This window comes from Lactuca sativa, chromosome 3, assembly GCF_002870075.4.
Source record: "Lactuca sativa cultivar Salinas chromosome 3, Lsat_Salinas_v11, whole genome shotgun sequence".
In the NCBI taxonomy this organism is placed as follows: domain Eukaryota; kingdom Viridiplantae; phylum Streptophyta; class Magnoliopsida; order Asterales; family Asteraceae; genus Lactuca; species Lactuca sativa.
Genome location: NC_056625.2, coordinates 15,516,224 through 15,539,413, shown reverse-complemented (window position 1 = coordinate 15,539,413; position 23,190 = coordinate 15,516,224). Strand labels below are relative to the sequence as shown.

At 37.0% G+C, this 23,190-nt stretch overlaps 2 protein-coding genes across 2 annotated transcripts; one reads left to right on the top strand and one right to left on the bottom strand.

Annotated features, from left to right (window-relative positions):
* Positions 1-15,595: 15,595 nt before the first annotated feature.
* LOC111894266 (mitochondrial adenine nucleotide transporter ADNT1) lies at positions 15,596-18,384 on the top strand. The gene is made up of 7 exons (XM_023890341.3): positions 15,596-15,925; positions 16,684-16,896; positions 16,986-17,023; positions 17,142-17,254; positions 17,334-17,447; positions 17,530-17,868; positions 17,955-18,384. The coding sequence occupies exons 1-7, from the start codon at positions 15,771-15,773 to the stop codon at positions 18,036-18,038; spliced, it is 1,056 nt and encodes a 351-aa protein (XP_023746109.1). The 5' UTR covers positions 15,596-15,770; the 3' UTR covers positions 18,039-18,384.
* On the bottom strand, positions 18,104-22,903 carry LOC111894265 (COP1-interactive protein 1-like). Its single transcript, XM_023890340.3, has 2 exons — positions 22,751-22,903; positions 18,104-21,671 (listed from the first exon to the last, which is right to left on the bottom strand). The coding sequence occupies exon 2, from the start codon at positions 21,541-21,543 to the stop codon at positions 18,805-18,807; it is 2,739 nt and encodes a 912-aa protein (XP_023746108.1). The 5' UTR covers positions 21,544-21,671; positions 22,751-22,903; the 3' UTR covers positions 18,104-18,804.
* Between the last annotated feature and the right edge of the window lie 287 nt (positions 22,904-23,190).

The window sequence follows — 23,190 nt, the reverse complement described above, 5'->3', positions numbered from 1 at the left end:
GACCCTGTTACGTAACTCTCGTTTAAGTCCAACCGTTGTAGGGATGAGTCTGTTACTCGAAGGATTATCTGAGCTTTGTTGCATGTGATTGTATTCATGGAATAGCTAATTGACATTGTAAGGAGTTCTTTAGCAGCTGATGGCAGAGAAGTGTGGAACCCTATGATAGCCTAGGGAGTATTTTAGTGCAGTTGTTTCGTTGTTGAGCAGGTTTAAGGAGTATTTTGTGACTAGGTCTTAGAGGACCCGAGATGACTCTTGAGGAAAGTATGGATAGGTGTGGAAGGTATTATTGGGCCCGTACTACTGGAAGCACAAGATCCATAATCGATTTAAGGAAGATTTCGGGGGTTCTAAGGACTGTTCAAGAAAGATAGCATGGTTGGATACCATGGTTTAAGGTAGTGGTTTCGTATTTGTCGATCTTTTGGCTTGGCCTGCTCAAGAGAGGATTGTTTTTGTGTTTGTTCAGGCCCATGTGACGATATGATGAGCTAGAAAAAGGGGATGTACATATTGCTTGGATTCTCTGAAAGTCGTGAATCACTATCAAATTGAAGTATTTCAATGGTATAGATCGAACACTCAATTGGATGAAATTTAGATATACGAAATCATAGAATGTATGTGAAATGTTCTTCAAAAAAAATGTACCTGAAAAATGACCAAAACTGCTATATGATTCCGGTCTAAAAACTGTCACTATACAGTTACAAATTGTCATAAAAAACTACCAAATTTGTCATTAAACGGATCTCAGGGAAAAAGGGACAATTTTCGAAAAACTGACACTCGACCCCAGCCAGGGGCTCTGCCACTTGGACCCCGCCAGGGGCTGCTGCTCCTGGGACCCTGCTCCCAGGGGCGCTGCCCCCAAACCCCCGTTCGTTTAGGGGCTTCACCCCTAAATAACAGTGTACTTTGAATCTTGAAAAAACTTGAACAAGTGTGCACCCCTACACCATCCTAGCTTGTTTAATATTCAACAAGATCACTTTTGGTCAACAAATTTAATCCTATTACACTTAAATAATATTGATGATATAAAATTACCAACAAACCTCCCCCATTTAAGTGTAATCCTGATTAAACTTAAAGAAAAACATAAACAACAACAAACTTATGCATAAATGAAATGTCGTGACGACTGAATTTCACATTAGTATATTACTTAATCCAAATATTCGAATATCAGGTTCTCACTAAGGATTGAACCCTTTCTATTCAAAGTGAATACATGAAGATAATACACACACCAGTTTACATTCTCATTATTTCTAACTTGACACTATATTTTACTAGCTTGTGTCCCATCCTTCAACAAGCATATCAAAGTCAAGTCCCAACTTCTTGAAGCAGCTAAACTTCATGCTTATATATGTAGCTCTTTTGTTCTTGCACCTGATGTGGGTTGAGTGGTTTAGACCCAAATGAATATGTTGGAGGTCTTGAGGGTTTTGTTAGAGGTCGTGCCTCGGGAGTCGAGACATGGGGAGGAAGTTGTTGATATGATCGGCTTGGAAATCGCATCTGGGATTAAAGTGGCAGATTGTTGGATTAGATTGTCGTTATCTGTGGCATGGATCTTGCCCTTCCGTTTATTTTCTAAGTTAGAAGGAGTGGGCAGGCTTGTGACCTCCCGAGTTAGGTTGGATTCTCAGCCTTGGCAGTTTTAGCGGTCCAAAATCAAATATCGGTCAAGGGCCGATATTTGAGATATAGGTTATCGCGGTGAGATATCGGTGGGATATCGGTATTTTTATATCATGCATAATATATATATATATATATATGTGTGTGTGTGTGTGTGTGTATATATATATATATATATATATATATATATATATATATATATAGACACACACACACACATAAGACATATATAATAGTAATATGAAAAGTCAAAACTCAAAAGTGTCAATATTTCAAGCATAAACATGCGTAAGCCATGGAATATTCCTCCAAGTCCACATCAACCAAGGTTTCCAATTATTTTATAAAGATCTTCCACATCAAATCTAATATCATCATCATCATCATCACCAGTTAAGAATTAAGTGCTTAACACAACAAGATGATCAAACCTGTAGAAACTAGCAAGTTAACTATAACATCCGGATTCCCAGGTATTCTATATTATTCATTTGAGTTAAAGAGAGGGACTCGACGAGTCGACGCCTAGACTCGTCGAGTAGGATCGCGATTTTGCTGACTAGATTAATGAATGGATTCGACGAGCCGGCTAGGTGACTCGACGAGTTTGTGCTGACAGCAGAAACCTTAAATCTTTGGGCATGTGCCCTATTTAAGGGTCCTTATAGCCCTCATTTGCGGCTACCAGTCCATAGAGAGAAACCCTAGAGAGCTTGAGCGAGTTGTGTTAGAGAGAAAGCCATTTTAACCCTTTTTGGTGTTGCTTTGCAAAGAAGAAGGTGTTTCCAGCTAGAGGAGGTCAAAAGGGTTGCTAATCCGTGATTTCCAAGCTTAGATCTACAATGTTGAGGTAGCAAATCGATCCTTTCTCTGTTTTGTTTAAGATCCTTGAATTTTAGGGTTTTCTATACCCTTTATTGGCTTGAATTGTTGTGTATGTTGTCCCTTTGAGTGTTAGACTCTGGATTTGGACCTTTAAAGGTCCAGAGGGCCTTATCCATTATGCTTTATGTTGGTTCATGGAGGAAATGAGACTATGTTGCCATTTTAGAAGCCATTTCACCAAGGAAAGCCTTATGTGCATTGCATGAATGTCAAGACTGGACCTTTACGTGATTATTGTGTATGGGAAGGGCAGATATATAGGTTAAAGAAGCAGATCTAGCCTCAGAAGGTCATTTGAGTGTGATCATGGAAGCAACTCGCCGAGTCCATAAGTGGACTCGACGAGTCGAGTCGGGGTTGCCCCCCGATTCGTGACAGGAGTAACCCGTCGAGTGAAGGGATGACTCGACGTGCCAAGTGAGACTAGCAGGATTCTGAGGACCCGCATGGACTCGCTGAGTCGTCCATGTGCACTCGACGAGTTGGGTCAAAATTTGACCGTTGACTTCAGTTGACCTTAGGGTTTTGGTCAAGCTGATTCAAGAGAGTTCGGGGAGGGGTAGAATGGCCTTCTACCCAATCTTTAGAGATGAGACAATGAGAGGGTATTGATCAGGAATGTTATTCGGATGATAAGAGGAGGCTAGGTCGGGACGTCGAGCACGAGAGTTTATTCGACTTCATTCGAGGTGAGTCTTCTCACTATACATTGCCTAGAGTGGTATCCATGTGCAGACCAAAGGGTCTTGTATGTTATGTGTATGTATGAGATTAAGTGCATTTTGATATATGTATGCTATGTGTTGTATAGACCGGACCTGAGGGTCCAACGATATAGACCGGACCGAAGGGTCCAACGATACAGACCGGACCAAAGGGTCCAACGAGCTATGATCGGACCAGAGGGTCCAACGAGCTATGGGACTGGAGGGTCCCGCTGAGACACATCGACCGGAGGGTCATACTATAGCCTCGAGTGGCGTATGTGTTGTATGTAGTATTTTGGGGAACTCACTAAGCATTCATGCTTACCGTGTTGTGTGTTATGTGTTTCAGGGACCAGTGAGGATCGCGAGAAGGCGCCGTCATGATCTGTACACACTTGCGGAGTTTTTATGTATTGTGATATTGGGATTTGTTTTATGGAGTTGTCATGTGGTACATTGAGATTTGATAATATTATGAATGAAATTATACTTTTAAAGTGAAAAATTGTTTTGCAAATTTACGTTATTACATTAACACTTAAGTATTTAACAATTAACAAAACAATAGGATCAGTTAAGACTTAAAACCATGATTCTATTAATTAAAACTAACAATTAAGTACTTAACATAAGAGAAGGTTCAGATAAGTTAAGATTATAAGAGTTAAGACAATGATTTAACACTAACAAAAGTAACTAAAATTACTTAACCGATATCCCACCTGAAAATCATTTGGAAATATCGATGAATATCGGTTACGGTAAATATCACTGATTTTTGCGGTTCCGATATTTTGGCCGATATTTGACACCGATATTTTGAAAGGTACCGATAACCGATATCCCACCTGGAAATCACGTGGAAATCGCCGATATTAACTACATAGTTATCAGCTTAGGGTATTTTGTTCGCAGTGGTTGGCGACAGTATGTCAGCGCCGATGTGCGCAGATGGATTGATGTGGCATGAGTACCTTAGCAATGCGAGCAAGGACCCGTATTCTTAGGAGATGGGAAAGACAGGTGTCGGATTATAGTTGGGTTGCAAGCAAGGAAGGTATGTACGGGTCGTAAATCGGTAGTAGCTTATGCAACTGATGGCAATGTGGGGTCGAGAGCCTAGGGTGTGCTGTAGTGGTTTATTTGCACTACTTAGCGGTATCTGGAATATCAGTTTGAGGAGGTAACTTGTAGGATTCGGGATGATTCTTGAGGAAGTATGGATAGGTGTGGAAGGTAGTATTGGTCTTATATTATTGAAAGCACAAGATCTATACTCGAATTAAGGAGAGTCATGGAGAATCTAGGAAACTTGTAGGATGTGGATTATTGGGTATGTTCTGATCATTTTTATGATTGTTTTGTTTCTGAGTGGCAATGAACACACATGGAGGAGATTTAGGTTCTAGTTCAGACTCATGTGCAGGTACTAAGCTGATGGATGAGCGGATGTGGGAGTTCATCTCGTTGGAGATTACCCGTGGTATTTTGGAGCAGACTCCAGTAATCTTTGGTACGGTCAAGGAGGGGATTATGGAGATTTTGGATCAGCATATAGGCGCATTACACACTGAGGTTATTGCTATTTTTGGATCTTGCACTCTTTCTTTCCGTAAGTTCCATGCTCGTGGAGCTCCCAAGTTCTTTGGGGAGAAGGACCCCATTGCCAGTAGGATATGGTGAACACTTTCTCGATGAGTTTCTGCCCCGAGGGGTCGAAGGTTAGATTTGCTTCATGTATTTTGAAAGACAGAGCTCAAGATTGGTGGGAAGAGGTAGACTTCGCTTTGGGAGGCGAAGCCCTGGAGACTATGACTTGGGATGAGTTTGTGACCAGGTTTAGGGTGGAGTTTTCACCAACTATTGAGGTGAAACAGTTGGCGAGGGAGTTTTAGGACCTTCACCAGATGACTGAGACTGTGGCAGAGATCACTGCCAAGTTCTGGGAGAGGGCTTTATTGGTTCTGCAGTATGCAGCGGACGAGGAGATGAAGAAGGTAAGGTATCATGACATGTCGAGGAATGACATCAGGGAGTTTGCGATTTTGTCAGGGTGTGAGACCCTGAATGATATGATTGTTAGAGACCGTGAGCTGAAGATTAATTTGGAGTACCTTAGGAAGAGGAAGTCAGAGCAGATTCAGACCGCAGTGGGCCAAGCAAAGAGGCCCACGACTCAGGATTCATTTAAGAGGCCATCAGGGTCGGGGCCGTTGTGCCATGTGTGGGAGGAATCACAAGGGGGATGTTGGGAGACAGGTTCAAGTAAGTTTTCCCAAAATACCATACATGTTCTATGTGATATGCTTTAAATTATGAATTTGTGAACTGCATGCTAGACTATGGTTAAGGATTTGCTCAGGATTTTACATGGTAGAATGCTAGGAGAGATGCCTTTATATACTTATTGTATGAGCTTGTAGACTTGTATGCTAGTACTAATTCAGTCAATGATAGGATGACATGTTTAGGTTATGCTTTGATTTAGATTACTCAATGCTCGAATGTTGCTTGATTTGTGCTTTTAGGAGTTCCCATTAACATCATCTAACTAGTAAGCGAATACACTAAGTTACTTATCACTAAGATTAGATAATTTTAGAAGGTTAGGTTTAACCGTATTGCGCATCTCTTGTCTGAGTCCAACCGTTGAAGGATGAGGCCCTTTATTCAAATAATTATCTAGTGTCGGTGATATGTAATTGTGTTTGTAAGCTAGTTAGAGGGTGTTAGAGGGAGTTCCTTCTACAGTGGATGGCGAGGAGTGGTGTGGTGGTAGCCCTAGGAAAACGTCGGAGGTGATTTGGTGCTGAGAGCTTACTATGTTTGAGGTTGTTTGGATTGATAAGGAAGAAACTTGGGGTATTCAAGGCGATCCTTGAGGAGAGTACGAATAGATATGGAAGCTAGTATAGGCCCGTACTGCTGGAAGCAGAGGATCCGTACTCGAGTTAAGGAAAGTCACAATGATACCAGGAAGCTTGTAGAATATGGGATTCTTTGAGTATATATATATATATATATATATATATATATATATATATATATATATATATCCTGAGGGTTTGAATGGCTTATTTTCAGTACGGTAGTCACTCAAGGAGGTTCTGGTAGTGGTTATGGTGCCAGTGATGGTTCGGGTTTAGGCTCTGGGGCTAGGTTTATGGATAATCAGATGTGGGAGTTCATTAATGTGATCTTCAACCTCCGCCTTGCTCGATTCCACGCCCTTGGGGGGTTATACCCGATTTTTACCTCCCAACCCTTAAAATTTTGCTTTTTAGCACCTTTCAACCCTAACCCTAGGAAAGTTGACAATACAAGTCTCTTTTTTATGACTTCTTAACCCCTAAACTTGATTTACATCCTTTCACGAATTATAATCACATAGTTAACTTATTTCTCCCTAAATTGTTATTATATTTTCCCCACTAAATATTATTTAATTTATTTTCTTTTAGAATAAAAGAATAAATCGATTAATGGAACTAGCCTTACTAATGGAAGAAAATTTGGGTCGTTACAATCCTCTACTCCTTAAGAGGATTTTGTCCTGGAATCAGGTATCGGCACGAACAAACGAGGATAACGAGCTCTCATGTCGTCTTCAACTTCCCAAGTCATATCGCCACCATGTTTGTTCTTTCACTGAACCTTAACAAGCTTGACCCTCTTCTTACGTAGTTGTTTAGTCTCCTGCTCTAGAATAGCCACCGGTTCCTCCACTAAGCGCTTTGATTCATCCACTTGCAACTCGTCCAAAGGTAAGACACTCGGCTCTTCTGCTAAGCATTTTCGAAGATAACAAGCATGGAACACATCATGTATTCCCTCCAGTTCTGGTGGTAGCTTCAACCTGTAAGCCTGATCTCCGATCTGCTCCAACACAATGAGGGGACCAATGAAACGAGGTCCTAACTTACCCCGCTTCCCAAATCGAATGATACCCTTCCAAGGTGAGACTTTCAACATCACCTTTTCTCGTACCTTGAAGGTCTTCGGTCGATGCTTCTTGTATGAATACTTCTTTTGTCTTTCTCGAGCCACTCGCAAGCGATCTCTAACTATTTTCACCTTATCCCCTGTAATCTAAACGATCTCTGAACTTGAAAATTGTTTCTCCTCGGGCTCAAGCCAACAAGTATGTGTACGGCACCTTCTCCCATACAACATCTCATAGGGTGCCATGTCAATGCTAGAATGGTAAGTGTTGTTGTAGGTAAACTCCACCAAAGGTAAGTATTTATCCCAACAACCACCATACTCAATCATGTATGCCCGCAACATATCTTCAAGCATTTGGATGGTTCTCTCGCTTTGGCCATTTGTCTGCGGATGATAGGCCGTGTTCAAATGAACTCTCGTGCCCAATTCCTCTTGGAGTTTATTCCAAAACCGCGAAGCAAAATGGTTGTCACGGTCAGAAATAATGGATAGTGGAACTCCATGCCTCGTAACCACCTCATCAACATAAAGTTTTGCTAGATCATCCAACTTTTCCTTTTCCTTGGTTGCCAAAAAGTGAGCACTTTTTGTCAACCTGTCAACGATCACCCATATCATATCGTTTCCGCACGAAGTCCTCATTAGTTTTGTGACAAAATCCATTGTGACCTTATCCCACTTCCATTCAGGTATTTCAGGTCGCTGCAATTCTCCATAGGGCTTTTGATGATCAGTTTTGACCTGAGAGCACGTCACACACTATAAAACATACTTTGATATTTCTCTCTTCATGCCTGGCCACCAATATTTCAGTTTTAGGTCATGATACATCTTCGTTGTACCTAGGTGAATCGAGTATTTAGATCCGTGTGTGTCTCACAACAATGTGTCGCGTACACCACCAACCTTAGGGACCCAAAGTCGCCCCCGAAAGGTCTTGAGACCTCGTCTATCCTCCACCAGTAGATCCTGTTGTTTCACCATTACCTCCTCCTTCACAGTGTCTTCTTTCAAACCCTCAATTTATGATGCTCTAATCTAATAAAAAATGTTAGGAACAACCACTAGTCCCATATGCTTTAGATGGTAGGACGGACTTGGCTCCTTACGACTCAGGGCATCGGCTACTACATTTTCCTTCCCAGGGTGGCAACTAATTTCACAATCATATTCGGCGAGCAAATCAACCCAACGTCGATGCCTCATGTTCAACTCCTTTTGGTTTTGTATCTGTTGCAGACTCTTATGGTCAGTATATAACGTACACTTCATCCCGTACAAACAGTGGCACCATAACCTCAAGGCAAAGACCATGACCGCCAACTCTAGATCATGAACTGTATAATGCACCTCAACACTTTTTAGTTTTCGGGAAGCATAATCTATCACCTTCCCTCACTGCATCAATACACATCCCAAATAAGAATAGGATGCATCACTGTAAACCACAAAATCCTTATTACCTTCAGGTAAAGAAAGAACATGAGCCTCACAAAGGTGCCTCTTCAATGTATGAAATGCTTGTTCTTGATTGCCAGTCCAAATGAATGGCTCTGAATTCCTTGTCAATTTTTTTCAAAAGAGCAGCAATCCTAGAAAAGTTTTTAATGAACCTCCGATAATAGCTTGACAAACCCAAGAAACTCCGAATTTCGGTAGGAGTTTTCGGATTTGATCACTTCTTTACCGCTTTAATCTTGGTTGGATCTACTTTAATCCCATCCTCACCACCCAAGTGTCCAAGGAATTGAACCTCTTGTAACCAGAATTCACACTTGGTGTTGGTACTCAAATGATAATCGGAATGTTGGAGTAAAAAAACAAAGAAATTTTCTTCCTGTTGTTATATCTCTTGTCCCTTTTATCTCAAATCCTTGTGGGTGATTTCATACATTTAAGTCATGCTTTGGTCACTCCTTAAGACCCTCAAAACAACCCCTTAAGGCCTTGATATGTGGGTAATTATTTTGTTGTTTGGGCTAGCAAATATTTCATCAAAAGTCTAGCTTGAAAGTTCTCACAACTCTTGGTAGTATTGTTTGTATTTTTGGTCTTCAAAACCATGACTTGGAGGCAGAAATAACAAACTTGAAAACCACATAATGTGTGTCTAAAGTTCACTCAAAGTTCATCCCTATATGTATCTTGAATGTGAACCAAGTATGTATTGGTGTATGAAGATGTTTGGTGTTTGGTGTATAAGGGCATCTTACTTTCAATCATCTTTTAGTCAGTTATTGGTCTTTTCATAAACCACTTAATTTATGTCTTAATACCTACATTCAAGCTTTTGGTGTGTTAATTCGTGTGTTTTTAATTCTTTGTCCAAGTCATAAATCATATGTTGATTTTTGGCAATTATTGGAAATCTGCACAACAAATTTGCCCCATCTTGCAAGGGCTGTAGCTGCTAATCTGAGCAAAATTGTCCGATGCCCCTCTCTGGATAAAATGTAGGAAATCTAGTATAGTTTTCAGAAAGTCTAGATTAAGCACAATCGGAGTTACAGATTCTGTTTTATGACCAAAACACTAAACAATGGTCAAGCTGTGAAACTTAAAAAAAATATGTAACTCATTAAGAAATTAAAGGTGTTAGTTATTAGGTGAAAGCTTGAGAGCATCAAGAAGGGCCAAGACTTGAAATAAAAAGGAGAAATCACTTCAAACACAAGGTGAGTTGATAATTTTTCTTGACTTTACTGCATAACCGAAAACTACATCTCATAGGTGGATTGTTGATGCAAATTAGGATTCATGCTAGATTTATATATGCTTGTGATAATTGTTGACAAATATGTTGTTTGTATCTTGTGTATGGTTGTGCCTTGGTATCGGTTGATATGGTGATATTCATGTTATGTGATAGTTGTAAATTGCATGCGGATATGATGTATCATGAATTGGTAGCTATATGCTAATGTATGGTGACATCTTAATGAACTTCATTACATGACAATTACTCGTTTAAGTTGTATGAGTAACATGATTATTTTGGTGTATGCATGAGTTTGTGGGGTATAATGGTGACATGGTTAGAACCTTGCAAGTTTAATAGGTTGAAAGAGCTTAAACGTTATCGGTTGTTAGTTGCACGAACTTTCTAGATGGCCGTGTGACACGTGGTTCGTGTGCACCTCAGTGTACGAGAATTGGAGTGGTTTTGGCTTTATGGTGTGGCCGGGTCAAACATCACATGAGAATCAGGAGGTGTATCAGTAGAATTGATACCGTTTTTGTATCGATCCTGAACGACACCGCGGGGTACTTGTACTTTGCAAAGTCGAAGTAGCGAAAGTGGAAGTCTTGGGGTTGGTGTATTCGAGTGGAAGTTATGAGCCACTTAGAACACTAAATTGGCTGAGCACACGAGTAGTGAACGGGATTAATTTGTTGGGTAGACTCTCCCTAAGGAACCCCAAAGTAATTAATCGGTTGAATTAAAAATTACATATAATAAATGGTGAATTAAATTATATGTGATAATTGGTTGAGTTAAGTTGAAAACTATACAATTGAAATAAATTATTATATCATGTTATTTGTGCTTTTTCTTGAATATGTTGTTATCATGATTTGCATGGATCACCCTTACGGGAATGATGTGTTTTCTTTTTGGTTGTGTACAACTTGTCGGCTCACGAGGCGGTTGCTGACACTTGTTTCTTTGTTGAATGCCTTTCGATTAGTACAGGTAGCTTAGGAGCATGGCTTGGTGAGTTTGGGTTCCTTTTGGGTAGTTAGTTTTAATGAAGATGCCACTTGAGCATGTTTGGTTTTTATTTTTGGAACCACTTTTCCGCAATAATTAAACGGTTGGATGTTTGTTTTTTGAAAGTGGTAATATGTGGTTTGTTGAGAATGGTTTGGAAATAATTAAATAAAAAATTAAAGTCTTCCGTTGCATTTTTCCGTTAACAAGGTTGTTAAAGTTAAAAAAATTGAGTAAAAATCATGAAGTTACAAATATTTTAGAAGCCTCTTGGAAGATGATGGGATGAAAATAAGGACATATATCATTGTATGGTAGGTTTTGATAAGGACAATTATTATCTTTTAGGAAATATATCAACTTAAGGATTTTAGTTGTTAACTATATATAAAGGGCTCGAGATTAAACCCTAGCATTCATTTGGAGCCTCAAAATTTTGTTCACACCTCTCTCTACATGGACAGAAATATAACCCATCTTGAAGGGTTATTGATTTTCTAGTTATCCCTTCTCTAGGGTTTTCCTTGTTTTGTTTATTAAAGTCTTGGGCCTGACTACATTCGATGGATTCTTCATTGGTTCCTCCATCCTTTGCAAGTGTTAGTACTTTTTAGATTGTGATCAAGCAATCAAGAGGTTAGTAATCTCCCATTTACTTTATTTTTAAAGTTCGTTGCTATAACTAGTAAAACCTAGATCTTAAGGTGCATGTACACTTAGGTAAATTTTGATTATTTCTTCTACATTAGAAAAGTGTATTGGTGCTATAAAAACCTAACATAAAGTGATGATGGTGGTGATGGTTACTTGGTTAGTGGTCCAATGGCTGTAATTGTAACGATGTTGATGGTTGTGTGGTGGATTATAGTTTTCATTTTGATTTAGGGTTAATATTTTCTTTTTAGGTTAGGAATTTGAAACTGGTGGTAGTGGTGATTGTTGTGTGGTGGTTAATGGGTCCGCTGGCAACAATGGTGATGTGGTGATGGTGGTGATTATAGTTGTAGTTGTTTTTTTCGAAGACAGGTGGTTGGTTTTTCGGTTGCAAGTAGGTGGTGATGGTGGAGGATTGATGTGATTTTTTTTGTATTGGTGTGGTGATTGGTGGTTCTTTTAGTTAATAATTAATAACAAAATGTTGTATTAAAATAATAATCCATAAAAAATAAGGAAAATAAGAAAATAAGAAAATGACAAATATAAAGGTAATTTTGTCATTCACATGCGTTTAACCGGATATGTTAGATAATATCAATCATAGGGGCCATGTATGCAACTTTGGAAACTATATAGACGAGCCATGTTAAAGTATAAACCACATGGATAAAAACTATCATTTATTGTATCATATAAATTGATGAAATTTATTGAAATGTATGAAAACCGAAGTGTATATATATATATATATATATATATATATATATATATATATATATATATATATATATATATATATATATATATATATATATATATATATATATATATATATTTACTATCTTATAAAAGAAATCTCACTATTTCTAAAAATAGATTGAATATAATAATATTATTTTTTTAAGACATGCAAATCATTAAGCTAATAGTACAAGTAGTAATCAATAAAATAATATTAAATTTTAACTTGTGTTTTGAATCCTTATAGTTCTCAACAAATTCTATCTCCTTCTCTGAATTTCGGATAATTGAAAATTTGAAACCATCAGAAAGTACATGTTGATTTAAATATCCCTACTGTAGATGGCTCTTTTTTAACAGATTTTTATTTTAATTTTTACTTGTAATTGATTTCATCATTTTTAACTTTTTGTATTTTTATCTTATAAATATATTGGGCGAAGGCTTTATTATATTAGGTTTGTTCATAAAACGGTTTTTACTATGTTTCTTTAATGTGTTGGCTTTGCAGGTTCAAAGAACTCAACCAATAGGCCAGTTAGAGCATTGTATTATCATTAATTTATATATTTTGGCATCTTACTTTTGCAATAAAGAACGGTTAAACACAAGATTTGACATGATTAATGTAGTTTGTATAATTTTCATCTTGTTTAGTCTAAAAATGAAACCTTTTTCATCATTGGTCCGTATAATATCAAGTTTCATCACATGGACTTCCTGATTACGATGATTATTGTCCTTATTATAAGGTTCTATATAGATTTTGTTCAATATTTTAAGGTTTCGAGAACCTAAATCAATATGAATCCTTGAATTACATACCATTATTGAAAATGTTTTAATTTGTGACCAAACTTGGTTTAAAATCACAATGAACAAGTTGACACCTGAGTATTTTGGCCTTCTCAAAGGCCTATTTATCGAGTTTTGAATCACAACACCTGATATTCTAAAGGTTTATTTTTATAAACTATTATTTATATATTTTAGCATTTTACTTAGTAGGACATTAAACTAATAAAGAAATTAAGGAAAACGAAAAAGAAGGGACGATAAACAGTACAAGTGGTTTGGGTATGTATAAATGGAAGTAATAACCATTTAGGGGGTGTTTGGCAAAAAAGTTTATTGCTTATTAGTTTATTAGCTTATAAGTTAATAAGTAAGTGTAGGGTAACTTATGAAAAAATAACGTATCAGAGGTTCCCCACCGGAATAAGTTATTTTAATCCAAACACTTTTTAACTTATAGTGATGTGGAACCTAATAAGTTGTTTTAAAAAAGCTTAGCCAAACACCCCTTAATATGGTATGATAATGCTCTTGAAAAATAGATGTCATTTAATATTCATTTTTCGAAGTCAACGCAAAATAGTTTTAGCTCTAAAGAGTCAAATTATTCGCCGCCCGCCGCTTTGCGCGGGTAGACGGCTAGTATATATATATAATACATTGATTAAACTGAATTTGATTTAAAGTAATAATCCATTTGATACATTATAACAATTTGTAATAACTAGTATTTTAGCTATGCTTTGCTGCAGGTTGTTACGTGTTTTGTTGCGCATTAATAATGAGAGTGGATTAAGTGAATATATCATATCACAACTTCTTGTATTGTCATACATATATGATTATCCATTACATATTTATAAATGGGAGAGCAGCTCGTATAACATTAACTAATTTGAGGCAAAAGTGGTAAGTAGATCCACCAATAAACTTTGAGGAAGAAAGGAGCTTACCTTGATTTGACATATGTTAAATATAGCGATGAGTAACCACTTAGACAATAGCTAAAAATATTATAATATAACAATATAGCTCCAAACCGTTGCGATTACACGTTAAATATATCACCTAATATAAGAATAAAAGGAAATAGAAATAGAAAACTTGGGATTTCGAATGCTCCCCACAACTAAACAAACTTGAACAATATCCATCATAATTTTAAAACTCACATATGAACAATATCCAACACAACTTTAAAATCTTAAAAAAAAAGATATATCATAAATATTTAAGTATGCGCTAAATACCAACGATACAGAACGAAGGGAAATAGAAATATAATACTTGGGATTTCGAATACTTATCACAACTAAAAACAAGTGAACAATATCCAACACAACTTTGAAACCTTATTAGATAAAAAAAAAACATAAGATATATCATGCATAATTAAGTATGTGACAAATTACGATGACAAAAAAAGGGAAGAAAATTGAAGACCCAACAAGAATTTAACACATTTGACAAGCATACTTTATAACTAGCAGCTAGAAGCTACATTTACGGTATCATTTTTAAATTTTAATGTCTCTACGATCATAGATCCATCAAACTTAGAAAAACAATTCAGAAAGATGTTAACTTAATAAAGAACAGTAAAGTGATATTATGAATCTTTTAACGTACATCACTTTTCTTAAGCACTTAGAAGAGTAATTCACAAACCCATATAATCTATGATGCACATCAGAAAAGCGATGATGTTAATCTTTCAACCTACATTACTTTTCTTTTACTTTTCTTTAGTGGTAGTTCCAAAATAACATACTATATAAAAGTTACAGTTTTATAAGTTTCTTTAGCACTTGTTCCTAAAGCACATATGTTATAAAAATTTGAGTTTTAAAGGATGCTTTAGTGGTGTAAGTGTTGGCATTAATACGGAAAGATTCTGAGTATGAAAACACATATGTCATAAAAGTTTGAGTTTTAAAGGATGCTTTATTGGCGTAGACCTTAACACTAATACATAAAGATTCTGAGATGCATGTTGGTGCCGATGCTGAGGGTTTAGATTGGTGTCCCAAACTTGACCAAAATTTTAGCACAACAAAAACCAGAAGCCCTAGGGATAAGAAGTCCATGAAAAATCAAAAGAAGCAATTAGGCAAATAGAAACCATAACACAGAAATCAGAAGGCCTAAGAAAACGATACAACTTTTATTAAAACCCTCCATCCGGCAGAAACCTGTGTGGAAGCTATGAGAATAAAAGGATGAAATATAGATAATATGTTCGGGTAAAATAAACTGTAGAGAATGATAACGTGTATCATGAACACTATTAACTTTAGTGATTCTACAACACTAAACATAAGTTACATTTTATAAATATTTATAATATGTTATATAAATTAATTGAGTTTTACATAAATAAATTACAATAATATGAAATTACCAAGTCATGAATGCAAAATTCTCACCAACAAAACACAAAACACAATTTCACATCGCATAAATGATAAATCCAACACGCGCGTGGACACTCGCACAAACACAATCGCATCGCATAAATCGTGTTTTCTTCTCATTTGGTTCAATTTTATATTTATTCCCCATTTGACATCCACTGAGATCGCCGGAGGAGGCCTCGCGACGGCGAATCTTTATTAATTTGCGGTAGGGTTCCGCTCCAATTTATAATTTCCATTTGTAGGGTTTAGCCGGTTGACATGGCGTCGGAGGATGTAGTAGGGAAGACCAGCGCTACGATCGCTAATCTCGCCGAAGAAGCAAAGATTGCCAGTGAAGGTGTCAAGGCTCCCAGCCGCCACGCTTTACTCAGCATCTGCAAGTCTCTTGTGGCCGGCGGCGTCGCCGGTGGAGTGTTAGTTCTTTCATCCCTCTCCTTCCATTTTTAATCGATCAATCCATCCGTCACTGATCTCATTCATGTCACTTTCGATGTTTTTGAGTAATTTTACACTATACATACATTGTGTTTTGAGCTGATTATTTAGTATTTGGCAATAGATTTGCATCTCTACATTCGATATATATCTCTATCAATAAACTTCTTACCTAACACTTTTTCTCCCCTTTTGAATCATTGAAATATGGGACTCTTTAATCTACAAAAACAGAAACATGAGACTATTAAAGATTGCCAAAATCGAAAATTTGATCTATAATTGCCAAAATCCACAGAAATTGAACTTTGACTGCATGGGTTACAACTGAGTTTGGATTTGTTCTTAGGGTTTGGCCGTCGTTCTATTCTGAATATTATATTTACTTAGACCCAATCGAACATTGAAATGATTGAACCCTGGTAAACGTATCCATGATTCTCACTTCTTCTATAGTCTATACAAACCGTGGCTGCAATTGATGTTGTTAGAACTTAGAAGAGTCTAGCGAGGTAGCTTGAACACAAAAGGTAAGACGAGCATGTGATTTTGGCATAAGTCATAATCAATAGTCTTTTAAATTAAAGTGTTGTTGTATAAGAAGATGTATCATCCCTAGGATAAATGTATAATCAGCCAGACAGCCATAAGAAAGAAAGAATCAAGATAATAATAAGACTAGGAATTTATGATATAGATGAATATGATTATTCATTATGATTTGATTATGTTTCAGATCAAGAACTGCTGTTGCTCCTCTAGAACGATTGAAAATTCTGCTCCAGGTTCAAAACCCTCACGCAATCAAATATAATGGTACAATCCAAGGGTTGAAATATATATGGAGAACAGAGGGTTTTCGTGGGCTGTTTAAAGGAAATGGTACTAATTGTGCTAGAATTGTTCCTAACTCTGCTGTTAAGTTCTTTAGCTATGAGGAGGCCTCAAAGTATGTCATCTCATTTTCCTTTTTTTTTTTTCCTTTTTTTTTTTTTTTATTTCAACTTGATAAGTAACACATCGTGATATGATAAACAGGGGAATATTGTATCTGTATCGGCAGCAACCTGGAAATGGTACTTTAGATTGCAATCTTTTCTAACTATTATTTATCTATTGGTATTTACTATTTAGTATTTACACTTGAAAACTAACTACGATATTAATAGTAATTTTTTCGGATTTGTTTTTCAGAGGATGCTGAACTCACCCCTCTCTTACGTCTTGGAGCCGGTGCATGTGCTGGAATAATTGCCATGTCAGCAACCTACCCCATGGACTTGGTTCGTGGTCGTCTTACTGTCCAGGTATTTATTATTATTTTCAATATTTTTTTTTTCTTTTTCTATTTTTCTCCCCAACTAATTTTACAAATTTTGCGTGCAGACCGATACATCTCCAAGTCAGTATCGAGGAATTGCCCATGCTCTTAGAACAGTACTACGTGAAGAAGGTCCACGCGCATTATACAAAGGCTGGCTTCCTTCTGTCATCGGTGTCGTAAGTCAAACTCAAAACTCAAATACAACATCATAATAGGGTTTTGAGTTTTGAAGGGTAATTGTGTCTTTTTGTGTTGTAGGTCCCGTATGTGGGTCTTAATTTTGCGGTGTATGAGTCTTTAAAAGACTGGTTGGTTAAGTCGAGACCGTTTGGGTTGGTTGAGGGAACGGAGTTGAGTGTGACCACAAAGCTTGCATGTGGGGCTGCAGCTGGGACGGTTGGTCAAACGGTTGCTTACCCGCTTGATGTGATCCGTAGAAGAATGCAAATGGTTGGTTGGAAAGATGCGGCTTCGGTTGTTACTGCAGATGGAAAGTCAGCACTTGAGTACACTGGAATGGTTGATGCCTTTAGGAAAACCGTTCGCTATGAAGGTTTTGGAGCTTTGTACAAGGGCCTCGTTCCTAACTCGGTCAAGGTTAGTTTCGTCATTTTCATTGATATAAAATTATGAACAAGCCAAAAGGGTAGTTTGGTCATTTTTGTATTTGGTTTGTGTGGCAGGTGGTTCCTTCGATAGCGATTGCGTTTGTGTCGTACGAGGTTGTTAAGGATCTACTTGGAGTAGAGATGAGGATATCTGATTAAGGAAAAAAAAAAAAAAAGGAAAAGAAAAGAAAAGATGATAATAATGTTGGAGAGAATTGGTGGTGTTATTTTTGCGAGCAGAAGGAAGGGGTAGGATTTTTGTTCTCTTCTCTCTCTCTCTTTGACTCTTTGTTATTCAATGAAGAGATGTAGAAGTTGTTAGTGTTGATAGAGAGTGGTCGACCACTGTGAGTACCCAATTCTGCTGTGCTGTGCTCTGGTTTTTTGGTGTTTGTCATTCATAATTACACCAACACCTGGCACCCAATAAGGATATTTATTTGCTACACGAGTTGTTTGTTTAATTTTATTAGTATTATTTATGATCATGGATTTTTGCCTTTTATTTGAATCATGTTGGTTGTTCTATTTGAGGTGTTTATAGCGTTTTTGACTCATGTAAAACTGAGTATATTTTTGGACCAAAACTGCAGAAAAAAACTCAAAAATCTATGATTTATCTGGAAAAGTCGGGTAATAGATATGTTTCAAAAACATTTCGAATTCTCTCTATGTTGGTTATTGATTCCACACCACACAGCACACATGCAATTAAATTTTTACAAACAAAGTGGATGAAACTTTTTATAAACAAAATGAACAGCACAAGGGGAGGGGAGGGGTTGGGTTATAAACAACATCATATATGTGTATGTATACATGAACTAAATCCGGTCCGGTAGAAAAAACCGGTGTCTAGTTTCTATGAAGAAGCTGGGATTCAAATTTCAAGGACTAACCTGGTCCAATCAATGTTAGAATGAAACTAAACCGGTCTGTGGTTTCTAGCGAGGAGATCGGAAAGCGATTTAGTGAGAAAATCAGCTCGACTCCGGTGATAATCAGTCCACACACACAAATGCCTGATTGCTTCCCTTTTCTCCTCTTTGAGAACAATTATAGTTTCATGATTCTCCTTCACAGTCTTCTCCAAATCCCTTAATTTAGTGTCCAACTTCAAGACTTTTTGCCTGGATCGAAGCACCTCCTCTTCTTTACCATCCAATTCCACGACAACTGCATCCAAATCCTCCTTCAACTGAACCATCGCCACATTCTTTCTTCTCACCCAATCCTTGGCAGAGTTTATCTCACACGACACCTTGGACACACGATTCATGAAAGTCTCACAGCATTCCACGAATCGGAGCCCTAGAGCCTCCGTCACCTTCAATGTCTCGTTCACCATCGTCATCAGGACCTTGATTGTGCGAACGTTGGTGTCGCTGTCCATTTTGTCTTGCTCGTATTTATCTTTTGTTTTTTTGCACCACTCTCGCGTTTCGTTTTGAAGCTGTTCGGCCACACGGATTCTTCGGCTCAAAATAAGGATGTTATCCTCGGAACACTTCCGGAATTCGGTCATCATATCTCCCATTTTCTTCACCGCCGCCCGGAAACTTGATTTCACCTCGTCGTTTAATTTATCGGCCTGCATGTCTTTTTGCTCCAGTGTCACCGCCAACACGTCGTTCTTTACTTCCAGTTCCTTTTTGTCCATCTCCATGGATCTGAATTTGTGCTCCAGCGTTTTCAACTTGTTTGATAGTTCCTTCTTAACTCCCTCCGATTTTGTTTCCAGATTAGAAATCTGAGTCTCTTTCGCTTGGAGTTTTTTCTCCAGTTGAGAAATTGTACTCTTTTGTTTCTCATTTTCACCGTTCAATCGAGAAATTGTAGCTTTTTGCTTCTCACTATCACCGTTTAGTTGAGAATTTGTAGCTTTTTGCTTCTCATGTTCGTCCATTAATTGAGAAATTGCAGCTTTTTGCTTCTCAAGTTGGTCGTTAGAGTGAAGAATCGTGGCTTTCTGCTTCTCATTTTCGTTGGTGAGTTGAGAAATCGTAGCCTTTTGCTTCTCATGTTGTGTGTTTAATTGAGAAATTGTAGTTTTCTGCTTCTCATTTTCGTCGCTGAGTTGAGAAATTGTAGCTTTTTGCTTCTCATCCTGGTCGTTTAATTGAAGAATTGTAGTTTTCTGCTTTTCATTTTCATTGTCGAGTTGAGAGATTGTAGCTTTTTGCTTCTCATGTTGGGAGTTCAATTGAGAAATTGTGTATTTCTGCTTCTCATTTTCGTTGTTGAGTTGAGCAATCCTAGTTTTATGCTTCTCATTTTCGTTTTTTAATTGAGAAATCGTAGCTTGTTGTTTCTCATTTTCGTCGTTTAGTTGAGAAATCGTAGTTTGTTGTTTTTCGTTTTCGACGTTTATCCTTGCAATCATGACAGAGGAATCGTTTACTTGCTGTTTCAAATCCTCTTGGTTGAAGGTCGTTTGCTGCAATCTCTCTGATAATTTTTCCACCACCTCAAGGGAATCCGCAGCTTCTTTACTCTTTTTCTTAAGCTCACTTTCTGATTCTTTATTCCGTATACTCAATGACTCGACTTCCTTTTCTTTTTCGTATAATTTTTTTCGAACGTCAACGTTCTGAGATCGTAAAGATTCCACTCCCATTTGCATATTTTGCAACCGATCCACGGATCGGACGATTTTGCCCTTGAGAATATTTTCAAACTCATCTACAACCTTTTCACTCTTTTCCTTTATCTCCATTTCTGTTTCTTGTTTCTGAATCCTCAAACTCTGGACTCCTTTCTCATTTTGATGTAGAAGCTTTTTATTCTGATGCCTTAAGGAATCCAGTTCCATTTGCATGTTTTTGACGCGTTCCATGGATTGGACGATTTTACCCTTGAGCTCCATTTCTGATGCTTGATTCTGAATCCTCAAAGACTCGACTTCTTTTTCCTTTTCATACAACAACTTTTTTCGATCTTCATCATTTCCAGACCTTAACAAATCCAATTCCTTTCTTACATTCTGGACACGACCCATGGATTCATCGATTTTACACTTGAGAATCTTCTCACACTCATCAAGTTTCTTCAAAACATCACCTGCCTTCTCTTTGAATGCATCAGATTCAATCTGAAATCCCATGTTTTTGTTTTTGTCTTTTCTTTTATCATGTCTACCCTTGCACTCTCCTTCCCGTTCCTCCTGATGATTTAATTCCTCAATCTCATGCTTCAAAGCAACGACTTTATCTTCAAGCTCTTTCATCCTTCTAGATGATTTGTTTTCAAGATGCTGATATTTGTTCTCCTTTTCACCCAATTTATCTCTTAAATCACCATTTTCTTTCATGAGCTTCTCTACTTCTCTACCCCTTTCTTCTTCCTCTCTTTCTTCTGGTTTAAATGAACTCCAAACAGGTTCAACGCTTAATGTTTCTTTTACAACTTCACTCACATCTTCTAAAGAATAACATGAATTCTCAGATTTCATACTTTGAGCATCTGTTGTTGTTGCTGCCGCCTTTGGAATGTTATCAAGACTTGGTGTTTTTGATCCACTACCTGGGGAAAAATATCCTCCTGCTGATTCCATGCTTAATGAATTTGATGATGAAGAAGTGGAAGACTCGTTGTCTTCTTTATCTTCTTCGTTGTTGCATTTTTTCTTTACACCTTCTTTTAAATCTTCGTACATAGCACACATTGATTGGTACTGATTGTGAAAATCTTCAATCAGGTCAAGAGCTTCAGTACTTTTCGTTTGGTTTACTTCTCTGTTTCCGAAAATACCCTTGATGAGCTTCACAATTCTCGTCACTTTAGTATCAGTTTCTGCATATGAAACAAAAAAAAAAATGAGGTCTTGTGATAAACGAAAATTGTTTTGATATTGAATCATCTGACACCTGAACATGCTGCATAGCAATGCCTATACAAAAATCATATAAAAAAACTATCAACTACTTTATGATCATTTCCAAATGTATTAAGTTTAACAAAGCTAAGGTGTAATATCCATCAAAAGGGATCATTCCTATTTCCTAGTAGGGTTTCTATAAAAATATTCTAAGGATCATTTTGCTGGATGTAGATAATTACCTATTATGGTCCATTTCAGCTGTTCTTCTTTTGCTGGATCAACATGATCCTGAAACAAATTCATTGACCCATTCCATCTAAACTTAAATCATTCCTATGCCCCAGGGTAACCCCTCTCAAGCAGAAGCAAGAAACTAAAATCTGAAAAATTCAGAATATAAAAAGGTTTAAGATCAAATCCATTTAATTCGGGAGTAAAAAATTTTGGATGTTGAAAAAAACGGCCATTGTTGACATTTACCTAAGCTACTTAGATGAAAATCGGAAGGTAACAACAAAACAGTGAAAATTGGTTCACTCTTGCAGATTAAGTTGAATTAACTTGCGTATCTTTAATCAAGCCATATAAACCTAAATTATCCAAATCCAAGTAAAAACGAAGAACAATAATCAACGATGACACCATATCATGGAAGAATAAGAAATACATATTGTACGTTTTTGCGTCTCTCTATCTCTCGTAGGTAAGTAATCATATAAAAATAACGTCTCAGCAACAAAATTTAGGCTAAGAACACGATCGGTAATGAGTAGATTATTCTAATTTTTCTCATCAACAAAACATTGCGTATCACAGACGCATTACAGCTAGAGATGCGCAAAGTAGATATACGTTTGCATTAGAGATGCATGCAATTATGAACCTAAGGAAACACAATGCAAATACATGATTATAAACAAAAAAATTCTGCATTCGGCTTCCTTCTAACAAATTCCATGAAGAACACAGATAAATAGCAAATATCTTATGAAAATCGGAGTTACAGGAACGAAAAATGAAAATTGAACGCATAATTTGTAGATAAAGTTACCTTGGATTGGAATTGGGAGGGAGAAAAACGAAGAACATCCATTTGCAAAGGAAATCAGAGAGTGAAAATTTTGATTGAGATTACGTTCCTTCGATCACCAAATCCAGCAACGTCACATTTGGTTGATCAATAAAACTGGTGAACGCGGAAAATGGGCGCACGTTACAGTGTGGTACGCATAAATGCCCGTTAAGTTTCAGTTTTTATTACATATTTATTCTATTTTTGAAATAAATAAAATTTTATTTTGATATGTAATTTAATGAAATGTTTTAACTGTTTACAATATTTTTAAAAGAGATAAATAAAATAAAATCTATAAAGGAAAACATTGTTAACACATTATTGTCACTGATAATTTAGAAAGAAACTCATAAAAAAATAGATAAAAACGGGATATGTTTTTAACAAAACAGTCAATAAAACAGACGTTTACACAT

Coding starts and splice junctions, on each gene's coding strand:
- LOC111894266 (XM_023890341.3), top strand. CDS start 15,771: ATGGCGTCGGAGGATGTAGTAGGGAAGACCAGCGCTACGATCGCTAAT. Junction 17,255..17,333: donor GTGGTCGTCTTACTGTCCAG/GTATTTATTATT, acceptor TTTTGCGTGCAG/ACCGATACATCTCCAAGTCA. Junction 17,448..17,529: donor TTCCTTCTGTCATCGGTGTC/GTAAGTCAAACT, acceptor TTTGTGTTGTAG/GTCCCGTATGTGGGTCTTAA.
- LOC111894265 (XM_023890340.3), bottom strand. CDS start 21,543: ATGTGTGCTATGTACGAAGATTTAAAAGAAGGTGTAAAGAAAAAATGC.